We start from the raw sequence: 15,389 nt of genomic DNA, 5'->3' as shown, positions 1-15,389 counted from the left end.
TGATGTATGATTGAGTCTATAGAACGTCTTCCACTGATCATTTGCTGTAACTTATTACCTAAATTTAAAACACTAAGTTAATTTACCTATTTACATATATGAATGATTTTCCTATGCAAGATTTTAATATTTTTTTCGCTGTACTTGTTGTCTTCAGAGTATATCCTAGCACAAATATAAGTTAGTTTAGATGTTATGAAGTATTATATATTCATAGTTAGATTAGTTCGTATAAATTGCACAGTTAGCACAATATCGTTGTTTATGTAGTTAGAAGTGTTGTTTATGTATTATTATATAGTGTAAATTTATTAGTAATTCTAGTTATTCCTACCTACCACTGCCTGAATTCAAAACTATCACTTGATTCGTATTAAAAATAAGAGAAAATTTTGTCATAATAGACACTCGTTAGATGTTTAACTCTGATATTTTCTATGTTACAAGAAAAACCCTTTTCAACCACATAATATATGCATTAAAATTATTTTTTATTACTGTTAAAAATTAACTGTCAGTTGTCCTTAGAATGATTGTTACGAATCCATCAAATATTCTATTATAACGATAATCTATTAATTTTATTATATAATTATAAATTTGGTTAATATTGAATTATGAGAAAAATCAACATGAAGTTTTACTACTTATTATTACTATTAATTCTATTTAAAAACATCCTTTATATGTGATCTGTTAACTTTTAAAACAATTTATATGAAAAAAAAAAAATACTATAACAGAAATGATTTTCTAGAAAAAATTCGTTCATTACTATTGAATTTAAGTCAATTGCGTTTAAATATAGTTAAGATGTATTATAAATATATTTTCTTAGTTGTCATTAATTTATTTATAATCAACACACCAAAGTTATATATAATAAACAAATAGGCTCTCCGTATGTGTTTTATTTAACATAACAATATTTTATAATTATTTTATAATAAATGTATTTAAGTATTTGCTGGTCTCGGTTTAAGTATGAGTTTGCCGGTTTCATCGCACGACATGTTGAAGTCGTTCAGCACAGAACGTGTTCTTGCCGTTATAATGCTGGGTGCGATTACTTTTCTATGGACTCCCGTCATAAATAGTAGAACTGGAATATTAATAATGGCAACATTAATCACATGATTGTTAAGTGTTGCTGTGATAGATCCACGGGCAATTAAGTACTATTTTTTTACCATTTAAAAATTGCAAAGCTAAACACTAGCACCAAGATTCATATAAAAAAAAATGAACCTACAATTTCTGGGATATAGTTTCAGTGCTTTCTATAATTAAACCATATTTATTGCCTGGACTAAAGTTAATAACTTTTAGTCGATCTGTTTAATATTCAACAGGAATGTTAAAATTTCTTAATTTTTTGTCATGCATTATGTGCTTAGGAAGTTTTTAAGAGATCTTTTCTTCTCACTCTTTACTTAAATATTGGATTTGTTATTGTGCATATACAATATTGATTTGGAACCAATTCATATTTTAACAATTGAATGCCAATATAGCCATTATGATAAGTGTTGTACTAAAAGTCAAAGCAAACCCTTTAAATTTTTAAAGTTAGAAATACATAGCACCAAATGCATTGCGTCTAGAACTACTATAGACATGAAAATATTTATATATTTTGAATATACTAACCTAGAAAGGTAGACGTAAATGCAAAAAATGGGTGATTCCAGAGAGATTGTGTCAGTGATACCACAGGAGTAAGAGGATCAGTCAGCCAATGCCAGGCGGCTATGGCTGTACACACAGACACCACAGCAAGAACAACTGGAAAATGTAAAAATGATGCTTTATAAAATAAAACTCTGAAGAATAAGTTGTTTAAAGTTTTAAGTACCACATATTATTGAAATATAATTAATTATTAGTTTTAATTAACTGTACTAACTTCTCCATCTCATTGTAGCCGGCTGGAGACATGCTATCACCTCTGTTAGCCGTCTTTCAAAAGCCTTCAGGTCTGTAAGAATTGCTTGCAACATTAGAAAAAACGTATTTTAATATTTAGTCGTATCACAAAGTATATGTTTTTCCCGGCATGAATGCTCTAATATCTTAGTTTTTAAACTTATACCAAAATATTTCTTTTAATCACTAATTAATAGATTTTTCACTTACCATCACAAGCAGTTTGTTCTAAAGACATTACAATTTAATAAATTACTAGTAACTTTAATGACTACCCGTAACAGATTTTTCGAAAATTTATATTAATTAACACTTATCAATTTACGTCTCAAAAATAGATATTATCATTTTTTTTTATTAATACCTAAGGTTGTTTAATGTTGACGAATAATAAAGAAACGAAGGCAAAAGACGGGGAACTTTTGTCACCTGTCAATGTCATTTAAATTGTTATGTCAAGATCAGGGAAGTTCGTTTAAAAATTTAACTGTAGGTCGAACGACGACTTTTTAATGTTTAAAAATATCCGTTAAAAAAATATTATAAAATCAACTTATCACCATTACTGCTAAACGTAGACTGCCCCCATAGTGTGAAAACTGTCCCAGGCTTAAACCGCCCGCTTCGTACCCCAGCCGATCACCTTTTTCATATTGACTGTACATTTTTGGGCATCATTCATTAAGTTTATTTTAATGCGGCCTTTTTGCTAACACATTTTTACTCTATATGTAATTTAACCGCCCAGAGACGTGACTGGCCCATTTCAACACTGGTGTACTTATTCTTCGAGCAATATCCTTAACTTTAGATCTGGCTGGTTGGCTTATGATTTACTTGTGGACCTTATAGGTCCCTAAGTAACTTTGAATTTCTAAAGTAGGTCTTCGGAGAATGACAAAGTTTGGATCTTCAAATAGGACTATCAGGACGAAATGGTTGAAAATTTCTGAATCGTTTGGCCAAGATAATTGTATTCTTGCTAAACTTCAAGAATACCATTTACAGATACGAAATCACAAATGTTTAACAATTTGATTATTATAAACGAAGCTGCAGTATAAATAAAAAAGAGTTTTAATTTTTGAAGTTAATGAAGCTTCTATTCCAATTCCGCGTCCTATTTTTTTTTTATGTTAAAGGCGGCAAATGAGCAGACGGCTTACTTGATGGGCAGTAGTGACCGTGGCCCATGGACATCCGTAACATAGTTGTTGCGGATGCGTTGCCAACCTTGATTGTTGAGGAAAAGGAAGGGGTGGGAATAAGGAAATGGCAGGAAAGGGTGGGAATAGGGTAAGGGCAATCGGCTGAAAACCACTAAATAAAGTTAATAATATAAATTTATAATTACATAACAGTCTATCTTATAAAAAGGTAAAAACAATTATCGTGATATGCATATATTGTAATATAAAAAAATAATAAAAACTAAATAAACTTAAAAGTACGCGTTACTAGGACATATTTGACTTAAAGCTTATGAGATTGCAGGACAAAATCAATCATAATTTTGACTATGTTGTTTAGCATTAATATTTTAATATAATTTATTTGTTAATATGTAAGTATTTTCATTATCGAATATTTCCATGTTGTCTTATAATATATTATATGTTGTCTTATAATATAGTTATAAACTAGGGACTAGGGCAAATAAAACCTCAATTATTTAAAAGTATCCTCTTTCATCATTTCAATTAAGTATGTGAGTTAAGGCGGGATCCTGCTGTTTTTCCGACACGGTTTGTTAGAAAAGTGGCTGTTATCTTATATAAAAAGCAAGTAAATCTGGACAGAAATACAGTTTCAGCTCAGGACGTCTGCTGGCAGCACTATAATTTTAAACCAAAAAATGATGGGAAAAATCACGTTTGCACTTTTCGCCGTTGCGATATTTCAATTGTACTCGTCACCAGTGTCAGCCAATCCTGCCATAATCACTGGATACGAGCCCATGGAAGTGTGCATTGAAAACTGCGCTCAATGTAAGAAAATGCTGGGAGCGTGGTTCGAAGGACAGCTCTGTGCGGAATCCTGTATTAAATACAGAGGAAAAATGATCCCGGACTGTGAAAACTTCGCTTCAATTTCACCATTCCTTAACAAATTTTAAAGAAAGCAACGTAATAACAAGGTCTAAAGTCAATCTCCAGCATTAGATGACGTATTGTTATTTTATTGAAATAAAACCTCTTTAACAATGAAACGTATATTTCTTTGTTTATTATTATTATTTTTTTTTTTTTTTGATTGCTGAAGTCCCAAAATATTGAATACAATCAGGTATAATATAAATTATCATCAATCATAAGTTCCACGTAGAGTATAGTTCTTATGTATATGTAGGTTAATGTTACTTTTCCAATGGGTATTTAAGAAGAAGAACAGCAATATTTTTTTCATTACGTTATAGATAATATTAATTTGGATCCATAAATATTTACGTATAAAACCGTCATACCACATCATAATATGTCGGCATTTCTTGGTGTATCAAAGAAATTTTTTAAATTAAATACAAATAAAATATTGTGTTAATAAATGTAATAATTAAGTAAAAGTTAAAATAGTCATAGTTAATCGATGTGTGGTAAAGGTGATAGAGCCTTGCTGTAGTCAAGTAACTACAGCTGGAACAAGGCTTGGCTGAACCGGGGAGGTACCAACTCTCACAGGAGATCGGTGTGAAGTAGTCTTTAATGGCTGCGTTTCGTCCGATGACGGTTGCCCTTTCAATGTTCCCACCCGTTCCTCTATCTCTTCCGCAATCATGGTCTAAGGACGGTGACTACCCCCTTTCAGGTAGGCCGTCTGCTTGTTTGCCAGCTTTAAAATAAAACAAGAATAAGATGTTTATCGACTCAATAGGATCAAGAAATGTTCTATTTAAGCAACTCCGATACAAATGAATAATTCTCTTCTATTAAGCTACTGTCAGTGTATCACAAATTCAATATATGGTCAAAATCACTTTACGGATAAGGAGGTTACGAACACATAAATTCAATTATACTGGTATTGTGAACATCCGCGTGCTTTTAGTCTCGGGTTGTATGTAATAGAATTGTTTTTTAAGATTGTTATGATCTTAAAAAATCTATTCTATATAACATTGTCATTTGTATGTTATATATTATTTTTCTCATAAATGATTATTGCCTCTTTATCTTTTATAGAGCGTCTTTGCAGGCAACACTTATGTGACGTGTTACTTTTATTTGAAATAATTTAATCACAATGCCTTATTAGACTAGTCTAGGTTTTTCGGAAACAATATCCATGCAGTGATCCAAAATTAAACATTAAAATTACTTGAAACTCTTAAAAGTCTTTCAAGTTACGATCAGTAATCGGTAGCATTAAATATTTACAAAAAAAAATCAATATTTTCATGTCCATTTTGTAAAATATTGAAAATCACAAAATATAATATATAATGAGTATATCAGAATAATTTAAGTTTACGGGACACTGAATTTATTTTTATTAAAACCTGAACGTGTGACATGACCTTTCCTTTTGTTTTTTGAAAATGAAATCTTTATTGGTTAGACGTTTTTCCTCTCTTATCACCATACTTATTTAGTTTTATAAAACAATTCGTGTCTCCTCCATTCTTCGCGACACTGGCAGAATATCCCGTGCACATCTTTGTACGGATGAAGGCCATATTTAAAACAACCAACCATTAATAAATCAAAGGTCTTTGTCATAATAGAACATTGATTTTATAAAATTTATATAAAATGTTTGTAAAGACAAAACAATCTTCTATCGTATATCATTTTGTTAAGAAAAGAGAAATGGAAAAAATTTTTTCAGTCTCAAATTTTTGGAATGTATTGTTTAGTTCGGCTCAAAGTTGTCCTTCGAACCAAATAGAAGGCATTTTTATAATTGAATACTATGCATCTCTCAATAGGGTCATATCCAGTACCCAGTAACGATTTTAGGATTAGCCGACATTGCAACAAGTTAAACTAAATGATGACTAAATGTACGTAAGTAAAACTCCAACCATTGAAGGGAAATTAAGACTGGAGTGTGAAGGCAATATGAAAATCAAACTCTTTGTAACAATCATACCAATGAACCACGAGTAAAACACGCCAGGACGTCGCATTATCTGATGTAATCTAATTCCGTTAAGAGACAATGGTTTTTTTATTAAATCTCGTACTTTTTGACGTTTCCACCATATCCAAATATAAACAAAATATATAATTTTATAAAAATATTAACACATTAAAAACGAGAGTGCCAATTTGCCTAATTAATCTATATAACCAGAAGAGCAATTCTGAAAGATTTAAAAGATATATTTGGTTAGATAAAGAGAGGAGATGGAAGGTGGAAGTTAGCGTTTAACGAGTTTCAGATAGGAGCCTCTTAAACCTACACCTAGGTCGCAAGTCCCATGTACTGTTGAAGCTCCTCTCCCTGCAACGCGATAGACCTGACTCCTGCACCGTGAATCCATGGAATGCTGAGAAATTTCGTCTCTGAAAATTAATAATACCCAATATGGTTGACATATAATTTGAATATAATAATATTAAAAAATAATTATTAACTAATAACATTCATTGCAATATTTCTTGTTTAAATCATGTAAGTGTTATATATTTGGTTTTATTAAATTTTCTTCTTTTTCCATGCGATATATTGCATCTAAAAAAGTTATTTTTTTAGTCTAATATGTTAAATAAATGCTATTTAAAAACCAACACGGACATCGATATGATCAAATTAATACTCAAATACACATATTAACTAGAAATTAAATTAGAAAATAGAAAATACATTTGCATTTGGATTTAACGTTAGTTTTTAAGTTAAAGAGAGTAAATGAAAGTCAACTTAGAAATTAATTTTTCTTTTAGTTTTTTGACTTCTAATATCATAAAAAAACGAATTTATATTTTCAAATTCTAATTTAAAAATTCCTTCGCACTTATCTATGTTCTATGTAAAAGGTACAAAGATTTATACAATGTCTTACTGACTCAGAGAGGAGTGCGACGCCCTGGTGTTTTTCTCTCATGGTTCATTAGTAAAGTGGTTACATTTTGATATAAAAAGCTTGGAAACCCATTTATTATCACACTCGAGTCTCAATACTACTTCCATCAACACAACACTTATTTATTCTAAAATGGTTGGAAAATTTATGTTCGTACTTTTCGTAGTCGCCGTCTTTCAGTTTTACTCGTCGCCAGTGTCAGCCAATCCTGCCATCATCACTGGATACGACCCCATGGAAGTGTGCATTGAAAACTGCGCTCAGTGTAAGAAAATGCTGGGAGCGTGGTTCGAAGGACAGCTCTGTGCGGAATCCTGTATTAAATACAGAGGGAAAATGATCCCGGACTGTGAAAACTTCGCTTCCATTTCACCATTCCTTAACAAATTTTAAAAAAAGCAACGTAATAACAAGGTCTAAAGTCAATCTTCAGCATTAGATGACGTATTGTAATTTTATTGAAATAAAACCTCTTTAACAATGAAACGTATATTTCTTTGTTTATTTATTTTATTTTATTTTTTTTGATTGCTGAAGTCCCAAAATATTGAATACAATCAGGTATAATATAAATTATCATCAATCATAAGTTCCACGTAGAGTATAGTTCTTATGTATATGTAGGTTAATGTTAGAATTCCAATGGGTATTTAAGAAGAAGAACAGCAATATTTTTTTCATTACGTTATAGATAATATTAATTTGGATCCATAAATATTTACGTATAAAACCGTCACACCACATCATATGTCGGCATTTCTTGGTGAATCCAAGAAAATGTTTAATTTGAATACAATAAAAAAATGTGTTAACAAATGTGATAATTAAGTAAAAGTTAAAATAGTTATAGTTAATCGATGTGTGATAAAGGTGATAGCTGGACCGGGGAAGTACCAACCTCTCACAGGAGATAGGCGTGAAGTAGTCTTTAATGACTGCGTTTCATCCGATTAGTCAGAAAGCCGGTTGCCCTTTCAATGGACCCACCCTTTCCTCTACCTCTTCCACAATCAAGGTCGGCTAAGCATCAGCAACATCCCTAATTTTTCCGACGTCCATGGGCGACGGTGACTACCCTCTTTCATGTAGGCCGTCTGCTTGTTTGCCAGCTTTGAAATAAAAAAAGAATAAGATGTTTATCGACTCAATAGGATCAAGAAATGCTCTATTTAAGCAACTCCGATACAAATGAATAATTCTCTTCTATTAAGCTACTGTCAGTCTATCACAAATTCAATATATGGTCAAAATCACTTTACGGATAAGGAGGTTACGAACACATAAATTCAATTATACTGGTATTGTGAACATCCGAGTGCTTTTAGTATCGGGTTGTATGAAATAGAATTGTTTTTTAAGATTGTTATGATCTTAAAAAATCTATTCTATATAACTTTGTCATTTGTATCTTGTATTATATTATTTTTCTCATAAATGATTATTGCCTCTTTACCTTTTATAGAGCGTCTTTGCAGGCAACACTTATGTGACATGTTACTTTTTTTTTAAACTATTTAATCTCAATGCCTTATTAGACTAGACTAGGTCTTTCGGAAACAATATCCATGAAGCGATCCAAAATTAAACATTTAAATTACTTAAAACTCTTAAAAGTCTTTCAAGTTACGATCAGTAATCGGTAGCATTAAATATTTACAAAAAAAAAATCAATATTTTCATGTCCATTTTGTAAAATATTGAAAATCACAAAATATAATATATAATGTGTATATCAGAATAATTTATGTTTACGGGACACTGAATTTATTTTTATTAAAACCTGAACGTGTGACATGACCTTTCCTTTTGTTTTTTGAAAATGAAATCTTTATTGGTTTGACAACAACGTTTTATCTCTCTTATCACCATACTTATTTAGTTTTATAAAACAATTCGTGTCTCCTCCATTCTTCGCGACACTGGCAGAATATCCCGTGCACATCTTTGTACGGATGAAGGCCATATTTAAAACAACCAACCATTAATAAATCAAAGGTCTTTGTCATAATAGAACATTGATTTTACAAAATTTATATAAAATGTTTGTAAAGACAAAACAATCTTCTACCGTATATCATTTTGTTAAGAAAAGAGAAATGGAAAAAAATTTTTCAGTCTCAAATTTTTGGAATGTATTGTTTAGTTCGGCTCAAAGTTGTCCTTCGAACCAAATAGTAGGCATTTTTATAATTGAATACTATGCATCTCTCAATAGGGTCATATCCAGTACCCAGTAACGATTTTAGGATTAGCCGACATTGCAACAAGTTAAACTAAATGATGACTAAATGTACGTAAGTAAAACTCCAACCATTGAAGGGAAATTAAGACTGGAGTGTGAAGGCAATATGAAAATCAAACTCTTTATAACAATCATACCAATGAACCATGAGTAAAACACGCCAGGACGTTCCATTATCTGATGTAATCTAATTTCGTTAAGAGACAATGTTTTTTTATTAAATCTCGTACTTTTTGACGTTTCCACCATATCCAAATATAAACAAAATATATAATTTTATAAAAATATTAACACATTAAAAACGAGAGTGCCAATTTGCCTAATTAATCTATATAACCAGAAGAGCAATTCTGAAAGATTTAAAAGATATATTTGGTTAGATAAAGAGAGGAGATGGAAGGTGGAAGTTAGCGTTTAACGAGTTTCAGATAGGAGCCTCTTAAACCTACACCTGGGTCGCAAGTCCCATGCACAGTTGAAGCTCCTCTCCCTGCAACGCGATAGACCTGACTCCCGCACCGTGAATCCATGGAATGCTGAGAAATTTCGTCTCTGAAAATTAATAATACCCAATATGGTTGACATATAATTTGAATATAATAATGTAAGAAATAATTATTAACTAGTAACATTCATTGCAATATTTCTTGTTTAAATCATATACAGTGTTATGTGCCTGGTTTTATTAAATTTTCTTCTTTTTCCATGCGATACATTGCATCTAAAAAAGTTATTTTTTTACTTTGGTATTTTAAATAAATGTTATTTAAAAATACAACACGGACATCGATATGATTAAGTTAAATGAAACTAGTATTATTCGGATTTACTACACGAATTTTATTATTTAAAAACCACATAATCCCGACGTTTCGGTTACTTTGCAGCAACCGTGATCACGGGCAGACGAGGTGTGAATGTCTGTCAGTTGGTCCTTGTAAAATAGATGATAAATAACAATTATTTACACCTCGTCTGCCCGTGATCACGGTTGCTGCAAAGTAACCGAAACGTCGGGATTATGTGGTTTTTAAATAATAAAATCCGCGTAGTAAATCCGAATAATACTAGTTTCATTTAAATGAATACTCACGAAAATCTTAGATCTCATTATAATTAAGTTAATACTCAAATACACATATTAACTAGAAATTAAAATAGAAAATAGAAATTCATTTGCATTTGGATTTAACGTTAGTTTTTAAGTTAAACAGAGTAAATGAAAGTTCAACTTAGAAATTAATTTTTCTTTTAGTTTTTTGACTTCTAATATCATAAAAAAACGAATTCATGTTTTCAAATACTAATTTAAAAATTCTTTCGCACCTATCTATGTTCAATGTAAAAGTTACAAAGATTTATACAATGTCTTACTGACTCAGAGAGGAATGCGACGTCCTGGTGTTTTTCTCTCATGGTTCATTAGTAAAGTGGTTACATTTTGATATAAAAAGCTTGGAAACCCATTTATAATCACACTCGAGTCTCAATACTACTTCCATCAACACAACACTTATTTATTCTAAAATGGTTGCAAAATTTATGTTCGTACTTTTCGTAGTCGCCGTCTTTCAGTTTTACTCGTCGCCAGTGTCAGCCAATCCTGCCATCATCACTGGATACGACCCATGGAAGTGTGCATTGAAAACTGCGCTCAATGTAAGAAAATGCTGGGAGCGTGGTTCGAAGGACAGCTCTGTGCGGAATCCTGTATTAAATACAGAGGGAAAATGATCCCGGACTGTGAAAACTTCGCTTCGATTTCTCCATTTCTTAACAAACTATAGATAACTATAATACTCAAGACACGATAGATTACAATATTCCTCTATTAAAATATGATTTTATAGTAATAACAAAATAAAACAAAACCAAAATATTCTCATCTTTTCTTTTTCTGAACATATGACATTATAATTTTACACTTTTAAGGACATAATAACAATTTGACTAAAAGATTGCACATAGTAGACAATTCCAAACCACTTTATGGAAAACCATACTATATATATACACCTAGTAAATATGTACACTTATAAGAAAAAGTTAAATTATAATAAAAAAAAATATTTTCTGAGTTTGCTTGAACACATTCTGATAATCCAACATCATGCGAATAGTGTTATTGACGTCCCGCTTTCATATCTTAAACAATATTTGCGACCTTTACACTTATTGCCTTTATTGCTAAAAAAATATCGATCAAGAGAGAGTAATTTCGTTTTTACTATAAAGTACTTTTACTTATTTTTTTTTAACTTCAAAAATTATAGTGTTTCAAATTTATTATTATTAACTAATTGAAACAGTCGTCGTGGATTACTGCAGCGCTCTTTGTTTTAATTGTAGTCTAATAGGACTGTTCACAATTTATATAATAGAAGCTTTGAAAAAGCGTAAAGCGTTCCGCTCGTTTCAGTTGCATTTATTTAGTATGAAATAAGTTATTGAGTTAGAAGGCACTTGGGCTACAAAATAAAACCTCAAGCCTTACTCTATCCTTAATGGCTGCGTTTCGTTCGATGAGTGAGAGCCCCGGTTTGCGTTTTCCCACCCTTGCCTGCCCTTTCGGTTTCCCACCTTTTATTCTCTCTCTTCCTCAGTAAAGAATGGCAACGCATCCGCAAAACTATGTTGCGGATAGTTGTTGTCTATGTTGTCCATAGGCAACGATAACTACCTTCATCAGGTAGGCCGTTTGCTCGTTCGTCACCTTTAGTCCGAGTAGATAACAATATTTCGTTCATAAATCTTTACATATTCGCTGACGATCTCGCAATACTGACACGTAACCCCAAACACTGTCAAGTACTATTAGATGAAGTGGATAGATTCTGTGAGTGGACCGATGGATTGAGGACAAAACCAAGTAAATGTCACTGTCTGTGTCTCGGTAGGCGGAGTACAAAATACACCTCATACGATCCGGGATTATCGTTAGGCGGTCAATGCATTTCTACGGTTACAGAAAATGCACCATTTAAATTTCTCGGTCGGAAGATTGATAATATAGGTCGTACTCCATCTTTGGAAGGTATAGTAGATAGCTTTTTGAACGATCTCAACAAGGTAGATAGCCAACAGATCAGCAACGTAAAAAAAGCTTGGATCTACGATAATTATCTAACTTCACGTTTAAATTGGCCTTTCCTCGTTTATGATTTTAATAAAACCCTTTTGTCAAAGTTAGATGCAGGCGTCATAAAGATGTTGAAGTTGTGGCTCGGGCTCGCGCTAACGGTTGATTCATCGACTTTATTTAGGGATCGCAATAGTTTTGGGATGAGTCTAAAAAGGCCATCGGAGCTCTATAAACACCTAAGAGTTTCCAAGAGATACATCCTGGGGAAATCCCAGGATGACGTCGTTACATCGCTCCCAAAAGACAAAGATGCCCCAGAGCTAGAGTCAAGGCTTCAATTCCACAAGCAGTTTATAATAGGAGCGCAAAGTAACAGAGTAGGGTTAGGATCAAGTAGGAAGGTCCAAGATACGGATATATTGAAGTCTTTTATTCGACAAGACGAGAATGATAAATATAAGATCCATGCAATAAGTTTAGAAATGCAGAACGAGTGGTTAGACATAGGAGATTTTTGCATCCCATTAGCACTAAAATGGCGCACCTTAATCCATGATTGGTCGCCAGCATTGCTAAAATTCTATCTCAATGCGTTCCAGATGACTCTCCCAGATCAGAGTAATTTAGTAAGATGGGGTAAAGGTACCGAAAAGACTTGCTATATCTGTGGGAAGGCAGTTGGAACTGCTAGGCACTTGTTAGTGGGATGTAAGGTACTCCTCGATAGCGGTCAATACTCGCGTCGTCACGATAGGGTTCTGGAAATCATACGTGAAGCGGTTAGTCTTTCGGTAGCCAGAGCGCAAAAGGAAATAACCACAAACGAGCGATCAGTAGGTTTTGTGAGAGAGGGCACTAGGGCTATAAAAACTAATGTCAAGCCTTACTCCATCCTTAAAGCGGCTACGGATTGGACTATAATGATGGATACGTGTGAAAAACAATACAAAATCCCCGAGGATATTTGTGCGTCGGCCTCCAGACCAGACATATTCATGTATTCGCGAATCTTAGAGCGCGTTGTGATGATAGAGCTTACGGTTCCTTGGGAAACCAACATCCCCAAAGACCATACCATCAAGGTCAACAAATATTACGAGCTCACAAACGAACTCACTCGAAATAGGTTCGTCGTGGATTTATATGCGGTAGAAGTAGGAGCGAGAGGTATAACGGCTAAATCTCTCTACAACCTACTAAAAGACTTGGGCCTGTCCAGAACTCACATCAATTCGTTCTTGGAACGTACTTCGAAGGCAGCCCTAGTAAGTTCTTTTCAAATATGGTTAGGTAGGGAGAGGAGCTTGGACAGTGGAGGTGAGCGTTTAACGCGCGTTAGTTAGGGGCCCCTTAAACCTACACCTGGGTCGCAAGTCCCAGGCACTGTTGAAGCTCCACTCCCTGCAACGCAATGGACCCGGCACCCGCACGGTGAATCCATTGAATGCTAAGAGGTTTCGTCTCGTCTTAACGTAGGTAGTTAAAGATAATCGAGGAACTTCGTATGTAAATGACGCTGCATATTTCGAGTTGGCGTGATGTTTGCAGTAACTCTGAAAACAGTTACTTTTTGCTATATTTAAATTGTATCGTTAATTAATACACCCAAATTCAATAATTGGATAAACACTTTATTTCTGTAATCACATGTTGAAGCATAGACAATCTCAGTCCTAAGATCGATCTAAAAAGGTTTAGTGCTGCCATCTAGTTAAACTTAACCACACATTAATGGAATAAGTTTCTAGATATTTTTATTATTTAGGAAGAACAATATTTAATGTTAGCTGTGAAAGGTATGTTTTTTTATAGACAAAACTTATGCATTCATGTTTGGATAATTGAAATTCCTACTGAATAAAGTTCACTTTAGTTTTCCACGATGAATGCACGAACAATCAAAATAGAATAAAATGTATATTATACAATAAAATAATTACCATGATATAGTACAAATAAAAAAATGAGTTTTTAATATATTATAAAAGTAATAAAAAATACATTGTCTTGTTACAAATGAGATTTTGCACACTCATTAAATAAGGCAGTCTTGAAGGACGAATCCAAACATTTTCTTCATGTGTTTAATAACTTAAAATCTTTAAAGATAATAATAAAATATCGTCATATCAAAAAGTGAAAAGGCAGATTTCAATGGCTTCACTACGATAAATAATATTATATGAGTGATGCCATTACCTTACGTATTACATACACATATATAACTATCTGTTACCTGCGACTCTGTCTGCGTAACAGAAAAAAATGAAAATCTTTTAAGCGCCGTATGCGCCCAGCCTCCCGCTCGCGCAAAGATAATGCTTAATATCGGTATCGAGATTCGGGATCTTGATAAAAAGTAGCATTAGTTACTCCTTATTACATCACATGCCAATAGAACTCAAGTCAAAATTTTTCTAGCCATTTCAGATATTAGCCGGAACAAAGAGACAGACAGACAAAAATTTTATAAAATGTTACTTTTGTGTATGTACCTACTGTATATATTTATATGCATGTAGTAAAAAATGGTTATTTCAGTGTTACAAAGAGACACTTCAATTTTATATATTATATATACGTATATGGATGAACTGTCGTATAATATTATGTAATTATTGCCGATACTTTTTTTTTGTTGTAAGAAATAACATGTTTACTATCTGCGACTTGAGAAAGTCAAAGTCTTTTCTTATTCCCCCATCTTGTGGAACTTAGTTTATTTAAATCTATATGTATTTTTAAGTCTGTCTAAATTAACACCTATGCTATCAATAAGAGGGGAATAAAATAAAATAACTTGGGCTATGTTTTATAATTTTTAATGGCTTAAAACTCTAAATAAGGAAACAATATTAATTAGAGATAAATAATTTGTAAAGATAATCCCTCTTCTGTAATATGACATCTTCTATAGGTGGGTAAGAAATGGGGAAATTGAAGCGAAGTTTTCACAATCCGGGATCATTTTCCCTCTGTATCTAACACAGGATTCCGCACAGAGCTGTCCTTCGAACCACGCTCCCAGCATTTTCTTACATTGAGCGCAGTTTTCGATGCACACTTCCATGGGGTCGTATCCAGTGATGATGGCAGGATTGGCTGACACTGGC

General features: G+C 32.7%; 1 protein-coding gene across 2 annotated transcripts; it reads right to left on the bottom strand.

Annotated features, from left to right (window-relative positions):
• Positions 1-895: 895 nt before the first annotated feature.
• On the bottom strand, positions 896-2,352 carry LOC116772404 (nuclear envelope phosphatase-regulatory subunit 1). Of its 2 annotated transcripts, none has more exons than XM_061522251.1 (4): positions 2,137-2,352; positions 1,907-1,990; positions 1,651-1,785; positions 896-1,102 (listed from the first exon to the last, which is right to left on the bottom strand). In XM_061522251.1, exons 1-4 carry the CDS (start codon positions 2,162-2,164, stop codon positions 957-959), a joined length of 393 nt encoding a protein of 130 aa, XP_061378235.1. In that variant the 5' UTR covers positions 2,165-2,352; the 3' UTR covers positions 896-956. The 2 variants fall into 2 exon arrangements, with proteins under 2 accessions (XP_061378235.1, XP_032520484.1); XM_032664593.2 differs by having other exon boundaries at positions 1,907-1,978; positions 2,137-2,350.
• Positions 2,353-15,389: the final 13,037 nt, after the last annotated feature.

The sequence above is a fragment of the Danaus plexippus genome, chromosome 12 (genome assembly GCF_018135715.1).
Source record: "Danaus plexippus chromosome 12, MEX_DaPlex, whole genome shotgun sequence".
NCBI lineage: Eukaryota > Metazoa > Arthropoda > Insecta > Lepidoptera > Nymphalidae > Danaus > Danaus plexippus.
This window is presented reverse-complemented; position numbering and strand designations above follow the sequence as displayed.

What these genes read in the sequence shown, in the direction of transcription:
- LOC116772404 (XM_061522251.1), bottom strand. Translation starts at nt 2,164, where the DNA reads ATGTCTTTAGAACAAACTGCTTGTGATG. An exon ending in AGAACAAACTGCTTGTGATG is followed by an intron (nt 1,991 to 2,136) that starts GTAAGTGAAAAA and finishes TAATGTTGCAAG; the next exon opens with CAATTCTTACAGACCTGAAG. An exon ending in GGCTACAATGAGATGGAGAA is followed by an intron (nt 1,786 to 1,906) that starts GTTAGTACAGTT and finishes TACATTTTCCAG; the next exon opens with TTGTTCTTGCTGTGGTGTCT.